Source organism: Hippoglossus hippoglossus, chromosome 21, assembly GCF_009819705.1.
Source record: "Hippoglossus hippoglossus isolate fHipHip1 chromosome 21, fHipHip1.pri, whole genome shotgun sequence".
NCBI lineage: Eukaryota > Metazoa > Chordata > Actinopteri > Pleuronectiformes > Pleuronectidae > Hippoglossus > Hippoglossus hippoglossus.
This window is the reverse complement of record NC_047171.1, coordinates 16,953,421-16,979,000: the sequence shown is the minus strand read 5'-3', so window position 1 is coordinate 16,979,000 and position 25,580 is coordinate 16,953,421. Positions and strand designations below refer to the sequence as shown.

Sequence of the window (25,580 nt, the reverse complement as noted above, 5' to 3'; positions counted from 1 at the left end):
CGTTGAAAGGTCAGATGGATGCTGCAAAGACTCGCAAAATTACAGCACACAATCGCTCTCTCCCCTTATGCTCTGACTCACAGGGCGTAGAGGGAGCGAGCAGCTCTCTCCATCAGTCACTGGAAAACTGGATTAGGATGAATATTGCTCAGAGGAACCGCGGGGCAAAGTAAGTTCCTGACACTCAACACAAAAACACACAATTACCAACAAAATAGAAACACACCACCTAACTGAGAGTCTGAGGTAGACACAAAAAAACAGGTCTGGAGATCAAGAGCAGGCCTTTTTATGGCTGCACTTTTATGACTCTGTGTGAACTTTGTGGTTTGAAAAGCCAGTCGGAGAGAACAGCATGTGCCTTTGAAAATATACCGGCGCTGGACCTTGGCGATGAAATATGTGCTTAAAACGTGTGATCCGTCCTCTGACTGTCATTTTATGTCTTGTCAGGGATTCGCGCATAAGAGTGTGTCTTGTAAAAACCAAAACAGCATGAACACACACGCAAGTGCGCCCCGGTGTCGAAAGAGCCGCAGTCTGGGAGGTCACAGTGATCCAACCATCTGCTGCTGCAATCAGACACTGAAGCGGTGGCCTGACAAACACACACAAACACGCATGCATGCATGTCAAGTTCATGTGTGCACACAAGCAAACACACCCTCCCACACACACTGCATGGGCACAGGTTTAGCCAAATATACACATGTTGTCCTGAACACACGTGGAGCCTCACACGTACACAGCCCTGACACACATTTTGAAAGGGCTGACTGCCAGCACGCAGGCGAGCAAGACACACGCACACACACACAAACACAAACGCACACGCACGCACGCACGGTCGGCAGGCTCAGATTGCAGGAAGCTCTTTGCACGCAGCTCCGTCCACAGCAGCCGGTACTAATCAGCACAATCCACCTGCAGATCGTTATGGATCGCTTACTGCAACACACACACACGCACGCACACACGCACGCACGCACGCACGTAGAGACTTCAGTGAACCCTCTCAAGCACGCATATGCTCGGACAGGAGCATACTTCCAATCAATAGATCCTGACAAAAAGTCAAAACACAGTTATGATTATATAAATTCATATAGTTTATATCCTATGGCAGCTGTGACTCTATCGTATCAATAGTGTTCGTATCGATTTTCTAATCTATAAACTCCAAATCTCTAAAGGTTCACGTAAGGACTTGGAAATCGCTGCGATCTGTGTCTGCACACAAACAAACGAACAACAACAACAACAAGAAATCACACACACACACTCACAGGCGCGCACGGGCGCGCACACTCATGCAGCCCCCACCGTTGTTGTAGGGCTAACCGGTTCCCCACAGGCGCGCCACGCTGCGTTAGCGCGGCCTCACCGGGGATAATTACAGCCTGGCGCGGCAGGGCGAGAGTGGCTCCGAGCCAAACTCTGCTGCTGCTGCTGCCGCTGCTGGAGAGGAGGAGGAGGAGGAGGAGGGGGGGGGGGGAGAGGAGGGAGGGCAATTATTGGAGCGCTGAGAGACACGGACCTATAGATTAAGCCCTAATCAATAGGCTGCTAAATCCGTCGATGCAATCAATCAGTGCGCGCGTAAAATCAAATAAGCGATGGGATTAGTCACGCGTGTCTCTTCCACGACCTTGTGGATCATACATGTTTTTTCCGCAGCAAAGCGCGCGGACAGAAACGTTCCGTCGCCTTTTCCTTCGTTCTTTTCCTTTTTTTACATTTTTTTTTTTTTTTTAGAGAGAATAAAGACTAAAACCTTCAAACGAGCCTTATCTGAGAGGAAGGAGAAGCGGTGGCGGCTCTCAGCGCAGCACAAGAAAGCTCCCCCCCCCCCCCCCTCCTGTCCTCCCCCTCTTTCCTCCCCTCCTTCTCTCTCGTCTGTCGGCCTCTGTCGAGTTCCGCTCATAACCTCGCCACCCACCCTCCCAGTTCCCCGCCTCTCCCTGCTTTCCGCTGCTGGCGGGGAGCGCACACACATCACACACACACAGACACACGCACGCACGCGCAGACGCACACACACCTCTTTATAGCTCTCGCTCTCTCTCTCGCTCTGACACGCACCCACAAGCATGCACAGCCTTGCGCACACACTTACGCAGGCATAAATTTACGCATGCACGCACCCACACACAAAGAGACACACAAGCGCACACACAGGCACACTGACACACACGCACACACACACACACACACACGAGGAGGGAGAGAGAGGCAGGCAGCGTCAATAAAAAGCCCAGCGCTGTGAGAGGCCGCCGGCACTCCACTCCCCCCTCCTGCCACTGCGATTAGCGGAGGCTGGCTGGCTGGGGAGAGGCGCCCCTCTGTTATCTGGGGCGGTGGCAGCCTGTGTGTGTGTGTGCGTGCGTGTGTGTGTGTTTGTGTGTGCGTCTGTGCGTGTGTGTGTGTGTGTGTGTGCCTGTGTGTGCGCTGAGCGAGCGAGCGAGAGATTAATTTAACCCTTTCGGAGCTCGACCGCAGCTCTCGGCGCTCGCAGCTCCGCTCGCTCCTGCGCTCCGATAAGAGCTCCGGCAGCAGCGCGGCTACAGCCGAGCTGACATTAGACAGGATGCGGGGAAATGTGGACGTTAAACACGAGATATGTAAACGTACGCAGGGTCACAATCGCTGAGGTCACGTCCACGGGGATATTTATGAGAACGTGGGTTGTTTTTTCCGCGATGACACACATATTACTCACGATGGTTTTCAAGGCCGATTCTGGTGTTTTGGAGGCTGATTATTTCAGAACTTGGCTGGAAACTAATACGCAGCTTATTCGGAGCCAGAATGGCAGCGCGGGGGACGCTCTGACTAAATATTTAGACTACAGATGGAACAATTAGGCCTAATTGATTATTTGATAGAGAGATCGATTCGGTTCTCAAATGTTAAACGTGAGGATGTGCTCCTTTATCTTAAATGATAGTTCAATATTTAGATTTGTGGGTCAAATCAAACAATACGACATTCGAATATGTCACCTTGAATTTTAATGATGTGACTGTTTTCTGGCATAACACGATTAATCAATACAATTAATTGATCTATTATTCTTCAAATTAATTTAAACTAAGATAACTGCTAATTTAGCAAATTATATATGGCGATTAGGGGAACCGTTGTGTTTTATTTTTAAATATTCAGAAAATTTGGTTGGTGGCTTGTCAGGGAAATGGTTGCGTCTGTCTCACGAAAGGATAATATTTTAAATGTTTAAAGAAAATGATCCAGAGTGACATTTAGTCCCAAATGTTTCTTCAATGTAAATGGTCAAATTAGCGTCATATTACATTTCAGTTTACCAATTAGGACACCCAATGAAAAATACATTGACCATTTCCATGTCTCAATTGCATAAACTGCTGAAATGTTGATTCCAAGCAAAATGGCCTTGAAACCAATTACATCGCATCAACTGACACCCCTTTAAACAACAACAAAATCAGCGACAATAATAAATCTACCAGAGGCACGTTGAGCTTTAGAATGTTGAATTTTGTTTCCATATAGTTGTTTGGTGTCTCTACTCCAGGAAAATGATCACAGAGTCAAGGAGTGTGAGGAACCCCAGCAAGCCTTGTTATTGTATGTATGTACAGCCTCTTCATCATGGGATGGAATATGTGAAAATATGGATTTTAAATCATCATCCTGCATTTCTATATTTGTATGATGCTCACAGAGCTACTGTGTCTCGTTGTACACTGGTCACAGGAGCTACAGTACATTGCAGCAAGAGCATTTCAAGGAACTTTGGGGGCCAAAGGCAGAAGGGACCTGGGGGGCCCCCAACATCCAGTGCATATGTGTGTACACTTAAAAATAATGGTTAAGTAGTAAAGTGCAAACATCCACATTGCACACGTGTATTTAGACGTTCAACCAAACACCTAAAATTCTAAAGAATTTGGCAGAAAGTTCTAGGCATGCATGGGGCCTCGTTTGGGGGTTTCCAACCATTGTCTTCTCGATCTGATATCAGACTTTACGGGGATTCTACCAAAATTGTCGTTGCTGTTGAATTACCTAATGATCCGCTCTGAACTCGGGGCCCCAGGCAGTAGCCTGCTTTGCCTACGCGGTTGCAACGCCCCTGAACTGCAGTTAACTTTTATCTGTTGTTTCTGTAGTGGTTATGTAACTGCTCACTGAGTGGGGGATTAACCTGTTAAGGGGCCCATGGCAAACGCCACTGAGACCTTAGTGTTTTCTTAAAACCTGGATTTTACACACTTGGGCGCTTTACGACGACCAAAAACTATGTGACAAACAATGAATCTGGGGGTTTTGAGGGCCCCTGAAGATCGAGGGCCTCATCAAAGTTAGAAGCATTGAATGGCTAGTTATTTAGTCAGATTGATTTAGTGTAAGTCATTTCTTTTATTTTGTTAATGCTCCTGTGTAAAGTCCCAAGAGTAGTCACAGACATGTAAACCACTTTTTGGCAATAACCTCAATTCAAAACCAACTTGGGACTTTTGTTGCATGTCACCCTCCCTTTGATCTTACCTCATGTTTCCTGTCAGTCTCTGCTGTCACCTGTCAAAGCAAAGGCAAAATGCCAAAAAACAACTTAAGAATAAACAGACAAATGCAGGTCCAAAGATTCTTTTCTTAAGGACAATGAATCCCATGCAAGGTCCAATGATCCATTGTTGCATTGGCTGACACGTTCCTCCTCTATGATGAACACAGGTTGGTTTATTTGGAGGAAAACCAGGCATTTGCGATACTGGTGCCATAAACAACCAAGAGGACACCAAAGGCACTCTTTAGTCCTGTTGGAGTAATGTTTGCCAAATTTAAAAACAATTACTGCATCCGGATTCCCAGTTGGCACTCAAGCTTTTTTAGTCTTTCATTGGATTTAATGACAACGAGAAATGAATAAGACTGTAGGTAAAAGGCTGAATCTTAAATATATCTGTCATAATAAAGACATTATCCTTGTATTTCAACATCTGCATTTGCTCATGTGCCATTTCGGTTTCTCCAAGCTACTTATGGCCAGCTGATTGTTGGCACAAACAGGGCAATTCCACACTTTCTTTTAATCATATATTGCCAGGCAATAAACCCCTGGTTCAATACAAACAGCCTGGAGTAAAACCAGATAATTAAATCATCTGATGTAAGGGGCTGCACAACAACTTTGACGCATTTATTAATACTTTCAGGTCATCATTCATGAAGGCTGTAATCTCCTCATTAACCTCCTCCATGCAGCCTTATATTCACTGTAAAATGAGTTTAGGGGAGTTTTTGTTTTGTACCGTCCGCCACATCCCTGCCTCATCATGCTGCTGGGGCTCTGTTAGAGCGCAGGCTTCAGGTGGAAGCTGCGCAGGGGACGCAGCCATCAGGCCTGGCTCGCTGCTCGCTGCTCGCTCCGTGGTGACAGAGCTCCTGCTTGTTTTTCAGCGTCTGGGCTGCTGCTGCTGCTGTCGCCTCTCTCCGTCTCTCCGTCCTCTCCTCCTCTCCCCTCTCCCTCTGTGCGTCACAGCTAGGTCATGGCCGGACTCCAACAATGGCTCCGGTTTCTCGAGCCACACATGCACAGACACACACAGAGACACATGCACGCACGCACGCACACACACACACACACCACCACCAGCAGCAGCAGCACACAAACACAGATCTGACAAATGATAGGGAGGCGAAGCAAGGCGAGGTGAGCAGCTAATAGTAGGCAGTGCGCCTGCCGACATGCCCGTGGGCCGCGGGTGTTAAATTGTATCCAATTACGGCGCATGCGACGATATGAGGAGGGAATAATAATTCTTCTTGCGTGACAGGGAGATTCGCTTATTTTCCAGGCTCTTTATATGGAGGAGGGTGCGGGGCTCCAAACGTTCAAACGTCTGTGTGAGAGCCGTGTGTGTGTGTGTGTGTGTGTAGGAAAAAAGCCTGGTTTTCCGGAGGACATGGCGCGCACATTTCATTAATCAAAATCCAGTTAACCAGATTTGGAGAGACGGCAGGGGGTGCAGCAGGGTCCGACCAATAATTAATAACCATTATTTGGGCACCCTAGGTCTAAGGGATGTCTTAACGCACGTGCACGCACGCACACACACACACACACACACGTTTAAGCAGACACACATTTCCACCGGAGCCCGGGCAGTGGCATGAAGGAATGAGGGATTGCATCAATGTGAAAATGAAATAAACACGCCCAGCCAGAGCTTTGTTATGAAATGTCTCTCCTGCTCATTTATTTGATGGAGTGCGCAGTCAAGTAAAACGAGCAACAGTGCCAAAAGAGGGGTAGGGGCACAGAACATGTGTGTGTGTGTGTGTGTGTGTGTTTAATTCAGCGGTGGGCCTCTGTGAGCTGCAAACCAAAGTTGCACTCTGGTGTCATCGAGGCCCAGCAGAAAAGTTCACCAACTCAAGGGTAAAAAGGGTCAAGTGTCGGTTCATTAGTTCAACTCGTCAGAGAGGCAGCTGACAGCAGGCAGCGTGCACCGACAGTGATGACACCTTTACATTTGGGGGGGGGGGGGGGGGGAACCCACATGGGGCTATAGGTTGAATATAAAGTGACTCTATTCTCCTGCCAATCACACCTCAGCTATGTCCCCTCAACGGCAGCGAGACGACAAAGCGTCACAGGCTGTTGCTGTGTCACGTGTCATCTTTTCCAATGGGGTTTTTGACGGGGAAATTTAATGAGAAGCATGTTTGTCTAATGTCCAAGAGCTGCTTTCAGGCATGAACTGACCACTGGACATTTTCCAGAATTTTTCCAGAGGCGACTGTTTGTGAGAATGCAAATGTCTCACTCGCGCCAAATATTTTCTGGAACTTTTCTTGCCAGCCCCGTAGTAAAATGTCAGTGAGAATAAAGCAGAAGAATATCTGCAAAATTGGGTGTGTTGATGCCACTTCTAAAACGTGACAGAAAACTAAAGAATACAGATATCTCAGGATGAAAAAGAGGAGCTATACACATATAGGAAGACAAGATTCAGGAAACCTGCCGATAAGAGACAATGCCAATGGGCTGTAAACAAAACACTGTTTCGCAGTTGAATTTATACGTCATGTCCGGCCCCCTGCATTCTCTACTGAGGGGTCAACCCTCACCATAATGTGGCAAGCACTCTTCTTTCCGAGTCCCAGACAACCTCCTGCTGCCTAATTCCTTTGTGAAAGGGAACGTCCGGACCCGATTTTCATGTCTGAAAACAGCTTATGTGTGTGTAGGTGTTTGTTTGACTAGAAAAATGCTTCTTTTTTTTGTCCCTTGTTCTTAAGGCTTCATATTGAATCAAGCTCTTGCTCGACTTGTCATGTGAGTGCATCAGGCTTTTCTTCACATTCCAGTCCAAGGCACGTACAAAAATAGTGTATACTCAAATATATACAGATATACAGTACATTGACCTATTATATAAATACTACATTAGAAACAATTTCATATTTCATAAAAAATACAAAACAAGCTTTTCAAAGAAATACTTCCGAAAGTTGCAAACAACAGTAACATACAATTCAGATACAAAGAGAAAAACAAATACTGTCGGAGGAAGGAGAGGCTCCTTACAAGCACCACTGGTGTTCTGGGACTTTTTTTGTACTACCAGGTAATGTTGACTGTTTTTAAAACCCTTTTTCTGTATTTCCACTGTACCTCGCTCATTGGCAGGGAAGTAGTTCAGTGCTGGGATCAATCTACATGTAGTTGAAGATGCTTTCATGTCTGACACACGGGGTGCTTTTTGAAAGGCCCGCTTTTCACCTCATCTCCTGCAGAGAAGTGAAAAGGTAATTGCTGCAAATGCTAAACTAACACCTTGTTATGATTGCCTTTCAGTAGTCCTTTATCTTTTTTTTTTATTCCTCCATTCATTTTTTTGTGGTTTGCCACAGTACAGATGCAGAATGCAGGAATCAAGAAGGTGATGCAGAGAGGGAAATCGGTTTAAGACCTTTGGGGTGCAGCAGATATCTTTAACATTCGGAGGATCTTTAGAGCCACTCCTTTTGGCTGATAGCATTGCAGGGAGCTGCTGCTCTACACGTAGTGTGTGTGTGTCTCTGTGTGTGTGTGTCTTTAGGATATTAAATAGTAAAGGATGGGGATTAATAATGGAACCTGACAGCTCATCTCCGGCTTCTATCTGCCTGACTGTCCCCCCAATCTTCCCTTCCATACCCTCCCTACCTCTTTTTTTCTTCCTCTCGGTTTCTAATCTGCTGCGTTCCTCTCTGGCTGTGACCCTCCTTCCTTCAGCTCTTTTGTCTACTCTCTCTCTCTCTCTCTCTCTCTCTCTCTCTCTCTCTCTGTCCCTCTACTCAGCTCTCTCTCTCTCTCTCTCTCTCTCTCTCTCTCTCTCTCTCTCTCTCTCAGGGCACTCGGCCTTTCAGGGTCATGTCGGGGGAGTAGAAGAGCACGTTGGTGTCATCGTCATCGTCGTCATCGCTGAGGTCGACCAGGTCAGCTTGTGTGTAGCGCACAGCCCCGGGGTGGTACTCTCCGATCCGAGTCCTGTCACACAGCCGCGACTGCAGAGCCAGCTAGAAAAATGTGCACACGCACGCGCACGCACACACGCGCACGCACACACACGCACACGCACACACACACACACACACAGAGGGTTAGGATTTAACACTCACTATCTGTGCTGGTGTAAAGACCATGTTCACACTAAGCTTCCCAAAAATGTTTCACCCTCTGTTCACACATAGACCCCCGATCCCACCTGGTATTAAAATCTGTCCTGAGTGATCCGAACACAAGTGGTCAGTGCTAAGTTCAGGTCTGAATGCGGCCAAATGTCAAATCAATGCGTCTTGGGATCTGATCACATTCCGACCACATTTGGAGGTCTTCTGGGACGCATGTGATTTGTATGTGGCCACTGTCACAATATCAACACTGATCAACACAGAATGGTTTCAATTTTTTTTTTTTAAATGGATAAAATCTTGTTCCATAGTCAAACACAGTGCATTGATTCACTCCTGGCTCCTCTCTCTCTCTCTCTCTCTCTCTCGCTTGCTCTGACACAAACACATTGACAATGGTCACATTTATAAACTCAGACTGGGTAAGAGCATCACCATGCATGTTTATATGAATAGAGAGCCATAGTCACGGCACATTTTAATGCCAGGTGTGAACCAATCCTGGAGTCCATCGGATATCGTCTGACAATAAATGAACCTCTGGATATGAAGCAGGATGTTAATAATCTAATCAATACATAAAATAAAGAGTTATCTGACAAAAGAAGCTGGAGGTGGCTCAACCTTTGGTCGATTTCTTTGATGTGTGAACGCTGTAATTCTACCATTTGAGACATGTGATCGTGTTATAAGGTATAATAATTGCTGCCTTTATAACTTCACAGGATTGTAAAACCTCGTCATAGCATTATAAACTGTTGTTCAGTGCTCTGATGAAAGATAAGCTTTCAAACTCGTGGCTTTATTACTCAGACTGGCCTTTCCTCGATCGCATTTCTCCCCGGGATTTGAAACAACGTGCCTGCTTTAACGCACGGCTGTTCACGGTCCAAACGCCTGCTAGGTGTGGAGAGGAGAAAACCTTCAGTGCAGAGCTTATTGAAAACTCACAACCTGCTTGGCAGCTGTACAGCACTGACGATGAGACAAAAGACTCTCTGTTGAGTGTAATCATGTCTGATCATTCCTTTCCAATACTAAAACAAACAATCGCACAATACAGCTGTCAAGTTGTATTAATGTTGGTTTTGTTCGACAAGCCTGTGATCGTAAAAATGGTGATTTGATTGACGTCGCAGTGCCGTGGTGTAGGAACGTCTGTCTGTCTGGTAACATTTATGGTTTTAAAAAATCATAATCTTATCAGTATTCAGTTGACAGAAAAAATGTAAATGACAACAACTTAATAGTGAATTTGACTGTTTTAAATGACAGTACATGAGTATTGTTTTCACAGCCTTTTTACGCCTTTTAACTTTTTCACAAAAAAACAATATAACACACTGGAGGAAAGAAAAACTCAAGATGCATATTATGTCTCCTAAAAGCCAACAACGGAGGTAAAGCCACAGAGCCAGATCCATGTCTGTGTAAACGTTAGAGCCTGGGACTTCTTTACAGCAATACGGTGGGTTCCCGGTTCAAAAAGGCCTAGAGAATGAAGAGATGCTGAGACATACGAGAATGGGAACCGCTTTTTTCCTGCATGCACGCTCGCATACACGCAGGAGAAGTGAGAGGTGAGCTCATTGCAGAGCCACAGGCAGTTCAGCTGTATGGCTAGAATGCAGATCAATATCAGGGAAGGATGGAGAGAAATGGGGGGTGGGAGCACACAGGTGGGAGGGAAACGCTACACAAAGGAGAGCGGCAGAAATAATGAGATAAATGCCAGAAATGCTGTAGCAGGGTATAGGGAACAGAGGAGGCAGGGAGAAGAGGCATGCATACAGTACAGAGAGATAGATATAGGCAGAGAGAGAGGGAGGACAAGACGACTCAAAGACAGCTGCGGAACAGAGAGAGAAAACAACAGCGGAGGACTTGAGGTACAAGGCAGAGAGGCAGCACAATGTTTACATTCACACAGAAACCAGGATCCTGGCAGAAATAGGGTCATTCAGGTAATCTGGTTGCAGTAAAATCCTTGTATACACGCAACAGGTTTATAATTGGAACAGTCTACTTAGTCTTATCTTGTTTTAGCTTCTGCTGAACTTTCAAAAGTCTTGGAGGCAGGATTCAATTCTCAAGTCAATAAATAAAAAGAGGGGAACTATTTTTAGGCTCTTACTCCAGAGCGCTGTGTGACAGACCATCGTGACAGACCACTCACAGCAGTATGTTGTCCGCTGGATTGAGTGGGAAACACGACTGGCAGTTGAGCCAGCTGGTCACTGTCTGCCTGGAGAGAAGATGCACAGGTGCTTTACACTCCCACACACACACATGTGTGTATTGGAGTATGAAGCCTGTTTTAAAATTTTGTAAAGTTGACTGCAATGATTTGGAAACATGGTTCAGTCTTCTGTCTGTATGAGAATAGTAAAATGGCCACCACCACAGTCTTTGGTTTCTTCTTTAGAAATGTAGAAGGATGTATATGTACTTCAGTGAGCCGACTCTTACGAACAGCTAACCCCAGCAGTCAATGTCCTCTCTGCTGCAGAGCCAGTATCAGTGAAATCTATCCTTATCTACGAAGCCTTGCAGGCGCAGAGGCCTGATTATCAGACTCAATTGCCATTTTGTTTCACTTATTTCAGTAAGCCTGACAACAAGCCTGTTTCTTGTTGGGGTCCTTTGTTTTGTCCGAACCAATCAGTAGCAAGTGACGTATCCATCCCACCACTGCCATCTCAAATGACATGGAAGCTGCATTAGTAGCTGCTGGGAGCAGCTAACAATAAAAATGTGGTGATTTAAGTTATTTCTGTTTGTCGACTTATCACAGCCTGTACAGCTGCATGAACATTTTTCTGTTGCCATTTTTCATGAGAAGCAACTGTCGCCATTTTTAGGAAGATGCTGTTTCTGCTGGAAACAGACATTGATGGGCACATTACCAGACCTATGTTAATCACTAGCTGCTCTCAGACATGCACTGAACTCCAGAAATGTTCCGGAAATTCTCCGAAGGGGCTGCATGAGAAATCGCAGTCAGTCAGTTGCTGCCGACATTTTCCAGAAGTTCTCTTGCCAGCCTCCAAGTACAATGTCCATATGAGAATAGAACAGTGAAAATGTCCGGATATTCTAACACGTGCCAGACACAAAACTGGAAGAATTCAAATATCTCAGGAAGAAAAGAAGTGTCATACACATAGAAGTTACAGACTTCAAATTTGAAAATACAAAATTCGAGAGCTTTTGGCGATAAGAGCCGGCGCCAGTGTCTTTGTGCCGTAAACAAAAACACTATGCTTTCTTCAGCTGAATTTATACTTCATGTCCTGCCTCCTGCTCGACCCAGACGCTACCCCTCACCTGAATGTTCTGGACATTTTCCTGTCTGACCCAGGCAATCTCCTGCTGCATTCTTCAAGTGAAAGGCAAACTCCTGAAAATGTCTGGACCAAATTTTCGGACCTTTTCCAGAGTTCTTGTCTGAAACCAGCTTTACTCTCTAGAATAAAGACTGTAGCGTTTAAGCTAGTAGTCATGTTATTGATGGATAACTTCAGGTCCAGTATGAACAGGAGGAATTTTGACAGTAGCCAACAATCTTTCAGTGTGTCTATAGCATGTGTCGTGTATTAAGACAGAGAAAAAAAACTCTGGACTGATCCTTTAAACGTCTCTAAAAGCACCGCAGGTAAAGAGCGGGGCTGCGAGGGAGCCGGAGGAGGCAGGTTTGGTGCGAAAGCGCGGAATCGTTGTGTTGAGAGATGAATGTTTTGATGCTGTTACAAACCCCCCACCATCGCCTCCCCCTTCTCTCCCTCCCCCCCCCTCTCCCCAGCCAATCTCACACCTGATGTGTGGGGGCTGCTGGGAGTCGCATGCCAAGATGAATAACAACCAGCTGTTAGTCACGATAGAGCACGACCACACATGCCGCCTCTGTGTGTGTATGTGTGTGAGTATCTCTCGCTCTCCCTCTCTCGTCTTCTTTCTCACCTTCTGTCTCGTTCTCTCTGACACGCGCACACACACGCGCGCACGCACACGCGCACACACACACACGCACACCATTTTCTCTGTGATTTACGAACACATTGAGATTCCATTTGACTCCTCTGTCTCTCTCTCCCGACTCACCACAGTGCAACATTGACATTTGGGTTGAAGGTCATACCACACATTCCACTCTTCCACATTGTGCTCCTGACCCGTTATCAGCGTGGTTGGTGATACTGAGTAAGTGACCACAGAGAATGTTTTGCTCGTGGTTCAATATCAGGTCCGGCTCATATCCACGGATACTGTCAATGTTTGTAGATTGAGACAAATCTGCTGGGAGCTGTATTGATTGTGGTGTTTATTGAAATGCAACCAATGTGGTTTGTGGTTCAAACGTAAAAGCATCCTCTTTCTGGTAATCTTGTCTTCATTACATTTCCCTAAAAGCTAAGTTAGAGAAAGATAAAAAAAATAAAGTCAGTGGGTTTTTAATTTTATTATTGAAAAAGGGGATTTAGGTACAAGAGCCAACAATTATTTCCTGCATAGGTGATGAGTGAACACCTGTGATAGACAGTACAAGTTCATTTTGAGAGTTAAGTAGCGTAATTACAAATTCTGAAGCAGCTAAGCAGAAGGCTCAAAACACGGAGGTTAAAAAAAGACAGAGTTTCTCAGGGATTAGCTCATGAGTTAACTAAAGGCGTTTTCGCACCCGAAAGTCCAAATCAAGGTTCATACACTGGTTAGTTTTGGTTTCACAGTACAATTTAGGGGGCGCATTAAAGAATTCTGCAAGACATACGTACGTCCTGTCATCATCACCTACGTGGGCTGTGTCTACTTATAACTGACACTTATTGGTTTGTACACTGGCGGGAATCTGACGTTAGCGTGTAGTCGATTTGCCGAGTAGAAGTCTCCTTTTGAATGCAGAAGTTGAAATAATACATTTTGTTGCCACTGTCATATCATTATGTGATAACCACCAGCAACGTACGTCCTCATCGTTCAATTGTCGCAGACAAAGACTACGAGCAATCCTGCTAGCATACTCGCTTCTTTTTCTTCTTCTATTGCTTAATGTTGTGTCAATTTAGTTTCACACTGCAAATGAACCAATCAATGGCTCAATTCGTTTTGGAAAGTTTTGAATAAGTCTGAAGGTCCAGACCAAACAAAGTAATAATAATAACTTTATTTTAGATAGCACTTATCTAAACAAGGTTACAAAGTGCTTCACACAAAAGTCCATGGCAAAAATGAAGAATGGATTGTAATACAAGATATTTTGTTCAGTCTAATTTAAGAGCCAAATCATAACATATTATGGTTGAGACCTTAAGTTTGTCGAGAAAACCCAACAGTTCCCACAGGTGGTAGGTGAGTTTATGCCTGGATACTTATAAGAAGTATTAGTGTTGCTCGAACTCAACATTCTTATAAATATTTCAGGGGCAAATAACAATCTGTTTAATTATTGATTAAGCTTCTGACTATTTTCTTGATTAGTCACTAAATCAATGAACTGTCAGGAAAAAAATGAAAAATGGCGTTCATAGTTTTCATCAGCCACTAAACTAATTGACCAATTTTCCAAAATTGAGAGATATTCACTTTCTAACATTATCAGCGGATTTATCACTTTTCCCTCGTGAAAAATTACTTCAGTGATAAATCAATTATTAATCATGTTGCCAATAAATTTTCTAAGGCACACCTGCTTGTTTCAGCCGAAACGGTTCTTCCTAATGTGAGTGCTGCAGTTACCCTGTTTACACTGGACACATTTCAGCCATCACAGTTGTCTGTCTAATGTGCATCTAACTGAACAAATTGGCTTTAATTTTAATGGGTGAAGATGTCTACACTGGCTGTGTAACAGCCTTGATGTTCGTTTTATGCACTCAACTACAATTTGTAATTTCGGACTCCAGATCTCTTTTCTACCCTTTATGTGTGTAACTATATCGATGGAGTACACAGCAGTGCTGTGTTCCTTTGTGTAGACTCCCGCTGCTGCACTGCTCACGTGTTTCTACAAGAACAAAGTTTAATTCCATCCTTCTGTATTTAAGCACCTTTTCAATTAACGCATAAAACCCCCAAGAGGAAATATCAGAACAGTGCAACCCAAAGCAAAAGAAACTGGCGTAGGGAGATAATGATTATGTACGTTGAACATGTGACTTCAAAGTTAAATTAAAGTTTTATCTATTTTCGAGACAATTTCCAATTTTCTTTTCTTTGTTTAAGGTTTGACTGAAGCTTACATCAACGTTTTGCGGCCATTTAATGGGAGCCGACTGGAAAATTAGCACCATCACTTGCATATTTAGTTTTGGTCGTTGTCTTTTCCAGATTTTCTGAGAAATTTTGAAAATTTTCCACAAAACTTAAATGGAAATTCAGCTAGTATAGACAAGTTAGGACAATCACAGCTCCCAGCCAGTTTCAGCTCATTGTTTCCAAAGCAATTATTCCGTACTGGGAAGAAAGCTCAAGAAAATAATGACCCACACAAACCTAAAACTGGAAGATGTCCAAGCACAGAAGCTAACACAAGCTAACTGTTCACAGCCTGCTCAATATCAAACAGGAGACAACTGTAGAAAACATGAGGCTGTATATTTAACTAGGCAAAGAAACACCAGATATTATTTTCAGGAGTTGGCAGACCAAGTCAAATCTAATCAGAGAGAGAATATTGGACTCCAATTGAAATGGAAGCCAGAAACACACGCTAACTGCGAAGGCATCTACATATTCCTCTGTTTCAGTAGCTAGGCAGTTGTTTGTTGCCAACAACATGACAGGTGACATGACAGCAAGTAGATGCTTGTCATTGCAAGTTTGATTTGGAGTCTTTCTGCCCTCTAGTGATCAAAAACCGATCAAAAAGTGTAAATGTAAAATCAATGCAGATAGCTATTACAAATGCTAGCTCTATCTAGCCTATTTGTGTCACTAATTGTGAATTTCTGAAGTGGTTTAAAAATGTTCGATTTACTTTTCTAAATAAATAAATCAGGACTTCTCAACATAATGAAGATAACTGTCATTGATCAGGCTCTAAATTGGGGAAATTTCCCGACCTGTGCTGTGATTCTCTGAGCTAATACTAAGCAATTGTACACACCACGTGGGCATGGCTACAACCTACGATATGACTGTCAGGTGATTTCACTCATCTTCCAAACATTAGTTCACCTCAATGACTCAACAATTACTTCACCAGATGCTGAGTTTGTTAGAGTGATGGCTTTTTAGTAATGCTACGCTGCTCTAGAGATGGCAGCATCCACCACTTAGTCAAGAATGTAATATCTCAATAACTACCGGATGTATTTCCAAGAAATTTTATGACAGTCATGTGCCCAAAATCTACATCAGCTGTGTTGGGTATAGACATTCACATCCACCCTGAAGTGTAACAGCTTTGGTGAATCCCTGACTTTTCACTTCACATCAAAATATTAATTAGTCCAATATTTTGTCTTCTAACACACATTCCAGTCAGAGTCTAGCGCTAAGCAGCATATGTCAACACAACAACTTTACACAGTAAAATAGGGCTCGAGATGTATGTTTCTAATGCTACTTTTTTAAGTTTTAAAAGGCATCACTTTTGCTTTTCGCCTGGTGTCCACACTGCCCCCCAAAAATGTCCAGTCTCTATAACATAGACTTCTGGAAACTCTGCTGTTTCCATTTTAAATCAAAAGCTCCAGGGCTGCAGTTCAGTCTGGACGGACAGAAACCAGGAGATTTGGAAACCATGACCCAGTCATCTGCATTCACTACCTGATTGGAAAGAAATTTCTGCTCTTACTTTTCCCCATCTGTTGTATTATCTGCAATTAAACCCCCTTTTCCACTGGTCAAAAATCCCACCAACATGTGGCTTTTGTCTGCAAACAATCAGCATTCACTCCAAGGTCAAATGAATCTGCAGTAGACACAGCTTTTTATCAGCTTTGTCAGAAACAGGACACCCAGGTGAAAGCCCAAAATTGTTCTTCTTAATTGTTTTGGATGTCAAGACACTGACACTGACACTGCACTTTTAAATGTGCAACATTATGAGGTGCATTGAACTTCCGAAACCTTTGTGTACTTGTTGATTTTTACGTTTTGGAAAGAACACCGAACAGCAAATTCTTCTTCAAAACGTGCAAGATATTGACATTGACAAGACAGCGTGGTTTACAACTTGATGGTCTCTGAGACGCTCATGACGTCAAACATGACTCACTGGACGAAGAAAACCAAAAAGAAAAACTCCTCTACTGGGAAAGCTGAAAGGAGTCAATCAACCTTATTTTTTTTATTGGGGTTGCCAATATCAGAGTAGAAAATTGGCTTCCTGTACATTCACGGTACATGCATGGCCACTGTATGGTCACGAGATGAGGGTTTTTTGGGTGTGATACGTAGTGTGGTCAGACGTTGTTTCTGATACAGAGCTAAAATGATTGTCTGGATCAAGATTGTATAGGAACGATTTTGTAGACATAGCCGGAGTTTGCTGTACCTGCAGGCCTGTGGGGCTCAGTAGACTCCACCAATCCCGATCCAGGCCAAAGACAAAGGCATTGGCCAAGCCGTGAAGTGGCGCCGACAGGACATGCAACAAGGTGAGGGAGAAGGACGGATCCTGTGGGTAGAAGGCATTGTGGAGTCTGGAGGGAGAGAGAAAGAGACAAAGAGAAGAGTGTTGAGTGTTGAGTTCATCTATAAAAAAGTTGTAAATAAAGAGACACCCTGCGAGAGCGCTTCGGAGGTGGGGACAGAGTAATTGAAGGAGAAGTCAGACGGAGAGGAGAGACAGCAACAGGAAAAAGGGGAGAGAGTGTGATAGACAGAGCAAGAGAAAAAGAAGGAGAGGACAAGTGAGTGACAGAGTGAGGGACAGGGTGAGAACGAGAGGTAATGAGAGCGAACAGCAGAGGCAGAAAAAGAGAAGGAGGGAGAGAGAGAGGAAAAAGGGGAGGGTGAAAGAGCGAGTGAGCTTTATATCAGCGTTTAAGAGCCCATTAGGCAGCGTGAGACGGCTGGGCTGACACATTCTTGGCTGCCGCTTCGACAGCACGCAGCACTTTACAAGGACAGGGAGAAGTGTAGCGCTCAACTCCCTTCCTCTCCTTCTCTCCCCTTTCTCTCATCTCGGTTTCCTGCTTCTCCTTGCCACAGTTTCCCCCGACCCATCCTCTCCTCCTTTTTCATTCGGTGCACGCTCCCAACGCGCTGCCACCCATTCCACAATCTCTCTCCCATTTCTTTGCATTGGGCTTCGTCTGTCTGGATATCTCATTTTTATCTTGACTCATGAGAGTGATCCTCCTTTCTTTACAATTCCCATCCATGTGCCTATCTCGCTGGGAGCCTGGGGCATGACTAGGAGGTGAACCTGATATTGTGTGGTGTGGCTGCGAACTAATGGCTGCCTCGGAGAATGATGCTGCTCAGCCATTAACCCTGGATTAACCCTGTATTAGTGCTGCTCACCGGGTTAGCCTGCCGCTAATGTCTTTTATTGATCTGTTAGCGAGACAATCAAACCGCGCACGGCTCGCAGCGTTTTCCGCAAGTGCACTGTTCCTGGCTTGGGCGTTCAGAGTAAACTAACCGGCCGCGGTGGTTGACCTCAGGGTCGAGAAAGTCATCCCCAACTTGCTTGTGACCTGCAGGGAAGGAAAATACAAAACCAACCATTTGAAGAAAAGAGCCACTGTTGTGTTGCGGTTACGAGGAGTCACATGAGACACAACAGTCGCTCACCTCTGACTGTCACAGGATGAGACTTAATTCCAGTTATTTAAACAGATGATGATCTGGTGAAATCTTTGGTAATAACGCTGCTCCGGTTTCCACATTAATCACATCACAATAGCGTTGCCAATATAGTGACATCACCAGATGAGTGTGACACACGTCCCTTAAGGAACGAGCCTTGGTGACACCAGCCAAGTGACGACACAAGAGGCAAACACACAAAACGTCCCGCACAGAAACAGTATCTACACTGTACTGACAATATAAATCAAATACACCTACTTTCAATGTTATGTTTAATCCTGTCCCACAGTCAACACAAGTTGGCATAAAGGCCTTAAAGATATAGTAAAAAAGACGTTTTTAATTCATGAACTCCAGAAAAGGCCTACGCAAATGGGTGTGGAGATTTTCTGGAGTTTCTCTTTCACAATAAAGAAAGCAACAGAAGATTGTCTGGGTCAGACACTGTGATTAAAGTAAGTGGTATATAAGCATTTTTGTCTTTATTGACACACTACCATTGAGATTAAGGCTAGAAATCATTGCAGCCATGCTGGTCTTTTTTGGTTTTGTCTTTGCAAACATTTGCAATTAATTAATATGTTCAATATCATTGAGGTCTGAGCACTATTAAAAGTCACATCATGATTAACTGTCACAGTTCCTTTGAGAGCAATGAATCTTTTGAACACATCTGTGCTCAAGATTTTCTGTGCAGGAGACCTTTTTTTCCCCCTTCTCCTTCTTTTTGTACCAAACAATAACGAGAAAGTCATGAACAGTAAAAACATTTTATGGCTTCTATTCTTTCTGCAACACTTTGGTTTATGGAGTGACTACTGCCCCTTCAGCTTGCCATTGTCTATTGTGGGCTATGCATGCATCATATTGTAAGAAAGTCAGTGTTTAAGGTGATGGAACAAATTGTTAGTTTTTCCTCTTGAAGTAAGCGCTATTTTCCAACAGCTTTAAATTTGTTTTAATCTGTTCACTAAAGCCAAAGTGTGCTCATATGACCAATTCACAATTAGCTACTCTTCATCTGAATCCATTCGTCCAACTGTAATTTCACCATTTACTCCATAAGAATGAGGCCACTGGGTGCTTACAGTGGAATACATCATTAAAGGTGTGAGGGGGAACACTGTTGAGTCGACTGTTATGAATGAACCCACACAAAGGCAACAAGTACCTACCCACTGTATGTATGTAGCTGTAGATATGACTCGTAGTACACATGATATCACAAATGATAGTATGACATGTCACTCAGTAGAGCGCATCTCTCCGCCGAGGCTCATCAGTCCCCTTACATTCATCAAACTGCACCAAATTTCACACACTCATCGATATCAGTCCCCTAAATGTGCCTGATTATTTTCATCAGGACCCATGAATGTCCCTGGGAAATTAGTCAAAATGTCCAAAAAATGCCACAATGTTTAAGAAAGTGATAAAAATTCCTGGATCCATCAAAATGAAATGCTTTCTTCCCTGAAAAATACCACATCCTTCCACGTGTTTATCTGCACGCCAGTTTTTGCGTAAGCTTACTTACAAACAAACACACAGACAAACCAGCCAACAAACAAACGGACAGGGAAAACGCAACCTTCTTGTCTGATCTAATTAACTATTCAAATATACGGAAATGACTTTGGTTGACTTTGTTAAATTTTTTGCAAAGTTTTAGGTTTATTGTCTGGCTCTCCTGTGAATGTCAAAATTTAAATGACAGGTTAGAGGCATTTTAGCTTTATTAAACAGGGCAGCAAGCAGACACCGGCTGGTTTTTCTCTTCCCCTTAAAAAACCCAGTGAGAACCGCAGGTGAAAAGCACAGAAGATGATTATGGAGATTCGTCCACAAATCTGGTTATAATCCCTTTTTATCCTCTTTTGCAACGTGAGGTTGCACGGTTTATTCGCCACTAATCTGTCTCCATTTACCTTCCAACAACTCCTTGAAGAGTTGCAACAGGAAGGAAACCACAAGTTGGGTTGGCCAAGGGTTGAGATAAAAAGAAGCTGGAAGGTATTCTGAGCAAGGGGTGTCAACTAAACGCCTCAACTCTGCTTAAAATAAAACCAACAGCGCAGCTCGTGGAGCGTCCTGGCGCCCATCGGAGTGAGGACCATTTCAGAGTGGAGCTGCCTGTTTTCTGGGTTAGCCGACTGCTGTATCTCCAAGGACCAGACCAGCTGCTGCTCACATTCATTTCACTTCCCATTAAAGGTGAAATAAATCAGGACTCCCCACACAACCTCCTTAGAGACGCAGGAAACACACACACACACACACACATGCATGCACATAGAGGAAGTCGGACACACGCAGATGTATATAAACACACGGCTCACCTGTACATGTGCACAGAGGTGTGTACATACAGTATAACCTAGGTCATATGCATTGAGGATGTCAGGTGGAGTGGAAATGCTGTGTTTGTGTGTGTGTCTGCCTGCGTGTGTGTGTTCCTCTGACAGCATAGCGGTGAGAGTGAGCGGGTCTGTGTGAAGGGGGGCTATTTCTGGCATCTCATTTTTTTTTCCTGCTGCTGCAAAGAAACGCGATCGGCGTCCGGGAAACGAGAGCTGGCAGCAAGCAATCATCTGCCTGCCACACATACACACACACGCACGCACAAACACGCACAGCACCTCACAGCGCTGAGCAACACGCGCCATGGCAACGGAACAGCCGCAATTAGAGGCGAAGAGCCTTTCCCCTCCATCGAGGGAGAGACGGAGAGCGAAATGAAAGGAAGAAAGAGAGAGCGGGCAAGAGAGAGAGAAAGAGAGACAGGAAGGGGTGGGGGGTGCGGGTGGTGGTGGGGGGTGGGGGGGGGGGGGGGGGGGGGGGTGCAGAGACGGGTGTCAGAGAAATGGCACCGCACAGTAAGGAGAGTGAAAGAGGAAAGGAGTGCACGATAAAGAGGTGAGAATGTGCAAGAGCGAGGCTGAGAAGGGGAACGAGGGCCGAGGACGATCGAGGAGGACAGGGAGGAGGAGGAGAGAGAGAGAGAGAGAGAGAGAGAGAGAGAGAGAGAGAGAGAGAGAAGGGGATAGGGCTGAAGGAGTGAGGCTAAATGGGAAAAAACTAAAAAGCAAAAGGAGGCAGCGAGCGAGGGAGAGAGGCAGGGGGAGGAGAGATATCCAAAAAGACAGATTGCAAGACACGAGCGAGACAAACAAAAGAGATTACGTGCGAGAGAAACCAAGATAAGACGAGAGGGGGAAAAAGAAGCGAGGTTAGATAGAGTGAGAGAAGGAAGAGAGAGAGGGGAGAGAGATGGAGTGACGTGAGGTGGTGGGAGAGATGGGGGGGGGGGTTCTCCTGTGTGAGGCTAGGCTAATGAAAGATGAATGAGGGAGGCAGTGGTGGGAAGGAGAGTGTGGCTGCAGGCGATGCCTGGCTGAGCTGCGTGTGTGTGTGTGTGTGTGTGTGTGTGTGTGTGTGTGTGTGTGTGCACGCGCACAGTCGAAGGACTCTCGCAGTTGGCTGACTGGTGTTGGACAACAGAGAAGATATTCTGTGTACTGTACGACTCGGGAGCAACTGGTCAACAACAATAAAAACACAGTCACGCTCAGAAGCACACAGAAGCAGACACATGTAGCTTTGAGTCCAAAACTGCTACCACCTGTTAGCATGCAGTCAATCATTAGCACTCGCACAGTGTCTCCGAGCCTTGCTCACTTATTCAGCCCTTTCATCTATCATGCTGTCAGTCACTCTTTGAACCCGTCTCTCCCTCACCCTCCAGCGTCAGTGCGAAATCCCTCATCCATCGCCTCTGCCCATCTCATCCAATATCCCACCTTGCCAGTCTACGCCGCTCTCCAACCATCAGCCTCCCTCCTGCCTCCAATAGAGTTCACCTTTTTGTCTGCCTCTAATTGTTGTACCGCACATCCTGACAGCTGTGGGAGAAAAACACACACACACACACACACACACACACACACACACACACACACACACACACACACACACACACACACACACACACACACACACACACACACACACACACACACACACACACACACACACACACACACACACTCCCTAGAGCGGAGGCCGGCCAGACAGAGAAGTCATCCTGACCCCGATCGCGCTTCCTCCTCTCTCCGTATGACTGCCTGACTTCTTTTTTTCTCTCTTCCCCTCCAGATGACTCACACGCTTCACGGTGCCAAAACACGGCCCTCGTGCTGCCCGCTGTGCTGCTGCTGACAGCGAATCTGAACTTTTCTCTGGCTAAAAGGGATAATTCTGCCAAACCGAGCGTAATCTCTCGACTCGGTGTAAGGCCAGCGTGTGATTCACAACTTTTTTTTTTTCAAACTCTCTTGTATGTTTAGCAGCAGACAAAACATGAAAAGACACAGGCAACTCAGTGGAGTCAAGGAGACATTGCGATATGAACCTTTGTTTCTGAGAATATATTATGGGTAGGACAAAATCACTGCAGCTCTGGTGCAGTACAGGGGGATTTATATTAAAAAGTAGGACATTCTGAGGTGAAACCCGCTGTGCGGTGTACCTTTAGTTTTCAGAAAGCTTCAAGCTTTATTAGGACGATTTGAAGGTAATCAAATTTAGAGAAACAAAACTTAAAACACTTCTCACAAACACACACGAGGGAAAAGGAAATTCCCACAATATCCTTCTTGATGCTTCAGTGCATGATTGCCATTAATTGAATTTTAACAAAGTTAAATCCACTTATTCAATCCAAATCCCTCAAAGCGTAATCACATCTTTGCAATTTAAATTTAAACGAAGATATAAATAACAAATTTTTGTTATGAAGTTAATAACAATGGCTGGCGATCAACCAAGAGAAAATGTGACCTATGGATACACTGGTTCAAAAGATTCTGTTCGTTGTCTGCTTGTCTACTTAACATGTGCGGTGGCCTTAAGGGCACCAAAGACAGAGGACAGGCCTTTCATTGTTCACTGACAACATGTGATCAGCCGCTGTAATGTGCATAAAGCTCCAATGCTTGTGAGGCATCTGCGTGAATATGGTGTACTACATGTGAGTGTTTTTTCCAACAGTAAATCATGTCAAAATAAAACATGGTTTGCATTGTGCATTAGTGTCCGTGTGCTCTACAATAGAAATCTGGAACATACTCCACTTTGATCATGGTGTCAACATGTGGATAAATCTCACAGCCAAGATTATGAGTCCCATTATAACTCCCCCCACTGATGCACATCACACACACTTTTCTTGTCAACCCTCTGTGCGAACTTTTAACCAAATATTTCTGGATTCAGGCTGAATCACACAACCAGGCAAAACACACACACGCACACAAACATGTGGCCGCATGGAGACACACACCTGCACGGGTGCATGTGCACGCACAAAACACCAACAGACAAAGAGGCGCAAACACGCACACAAACCCAGGGGACTGAAGCGGCTAACGTTCACCAACAGAATAAAACCCAAACAAAGAGACATCCTGTTTCCTGGAACACAACACCGCTCAGCTCTCCGTGCTGGAAGCAGCCAGTAAACACACCAACAAACACACACACGCACACAAAATCTGGTACATGTTCATCGCCAGGCATGTGTTTCCCTGCGTCTGATTCATGAACCGGAGTGTGTGTGTCTGTGTGTCCTGCAATGCCACTGGCTGTGCCCTCGGGTGTTTGTGCACACGAGTTCATCAGAGTGCGTGGCTATGGGTAGAATGTGTGTGCGTCTGTGTGAAAGAGAGGGGGAGCGCGACAGAGAGAAAGAGAGAGAGAGCGAGAGAAAGAGTGGAAGGAAGGAGGGAGAGCAGATGATAGAGTAGGCTTTAGCGATTCCCTGGAGTGTGAGGCAGCGTTTACGGCACTCTCAGAGCAGCCAGAGTGATGAATATTTAAAGACGTGCCTGAAAGAGCAGAGAGAGGGGGAACGGGGTGTGTGTGTGTATATGTGTGTGTGGTGTGCGTGTGCATGTGTGTGTGTGTGCGCGTGTGTTTATCTTTGCATGCGTCTGTGAATGTGTGCTTGTGCCCAAGTGTGTGCGAGAGAGGTTATCTAGTATCTCCTCTACCGTTTGTGTGCGTATAGCATGTGCGTGTATATGATTGTATGAATATGACTATATGTGCCTGTATGTAGTTTGTATATCTGTAAAGTAGAGCATGCTTCATATGTCTGTCTATAGGGACGTGTGGGTCCGTATATAGTTTATTCACTGTATATGTCTGTTAATGTTTGTGTGTATATATGTGTTTGTATGTGAATGTTTCATATCTGCATATTCACCTCAGAAGCATGCAATTATGTATAAATTATATATATATATATATATATATATATATATATAAAAAGAGTGTGTGTATCCACTACGATAATGAATGACGAGCCTCTGCCTGTGTGTGCGTGTGTGCGTGTGTGCGTGTGTGTGTGTGTGTGTGTGTGTGCGTGCGTGTCCAGCATTGGTGTGGGTTCCTGCCCTGTGCGAGCCTGCACTTTACACAGCCCTGTAGGCCAACTTGCTGTCTCGCTAAACAGGGATTAATAGCGGAGCATCGCTGCTGCTCAATGGGAGACGGATGGCAGCGCAGCTCGCCGTCTTCAATTACACACCAGTCGCCGCCTGAGATACAAAGGCACAAGAACACACACGTGGGCACACGCGGTAAACATGGCTATATATCCTCTAAATATAATCTCACATATACACACAATAGGCTGAGACCTCTTTCTCATAAGACAATGTATGCGACTAAATTATTACATAGGCAAGGGTGGTTATAGACACCAGATCCCAACAGATACGGATTTTTGGGGACTGATGCCGATACGATATTAGGACATAGAGAATTTCTGATGCCGATCGGCCAATATATATTAAAAATTTTGATATGAAGTCAAAAATGTTGTTATCGAACACTAATTACTAAGAAATGTAATCGAGTCTTCATCTTTTATAGTTTAACAATAAACTTTATTAAGAAAGGAAAAATATTGGTCGGGCTCTAATGCAGTGTATAAAATCATATTCAAAGTGGGCTAATCCTGACTTTCTTTGCGACCCCCACTTTTGCCTCCGAATCTAAGGACAAAAAGGAAATCAAATACCTGCCAGCTGTATCAAGTTCAAAACTTATTTTAGTAAACAGGCCAATGCTGCCACTCTCATACAGTAAAT

At 44.7% G+C, this 25,580-nt stretch overlaps 1 protein-coding gene across 2 annotated transcripts in view; it reads right to left on the bottom strand.

Annotated features, from left to right (window-relative positions):
- Positions 1-6,213: 6,213 nt before the first annotated feature.
- The window catches only part of si:dkey-100n23.5 (cyclic AMP receptor-like protein A), a 49,296-nt gene continuing 29,929 nt past the window's right edge, over positions 6,214-25,580 (bottom strand). Inside the window, exons 12-14 of one of the 2 annotated variants that reach the window (XR_004612493.1) lie at positions 17,162-17,309; positions 8,319-8,550; positions 6,214-8,288 (exon numbers count right to left, since the gene is read on the bottom strand). Coding sequence is in view for 1 of the 2 variants with exons in the window: in XM_034574086.1 (XP_034429977.1) it covers positions 8,380-8,550; positions 17,162-17,309 (319 nt within the window). In the remaining variant the exon portion in view is untranslated. Of the gene's footprint in view, positions 8,551-17,161; positions 17,310-25,580 lie in introns of both variants that reach the window. The other variant, XM_034574086.1, reaches the window with a different exon arrangement.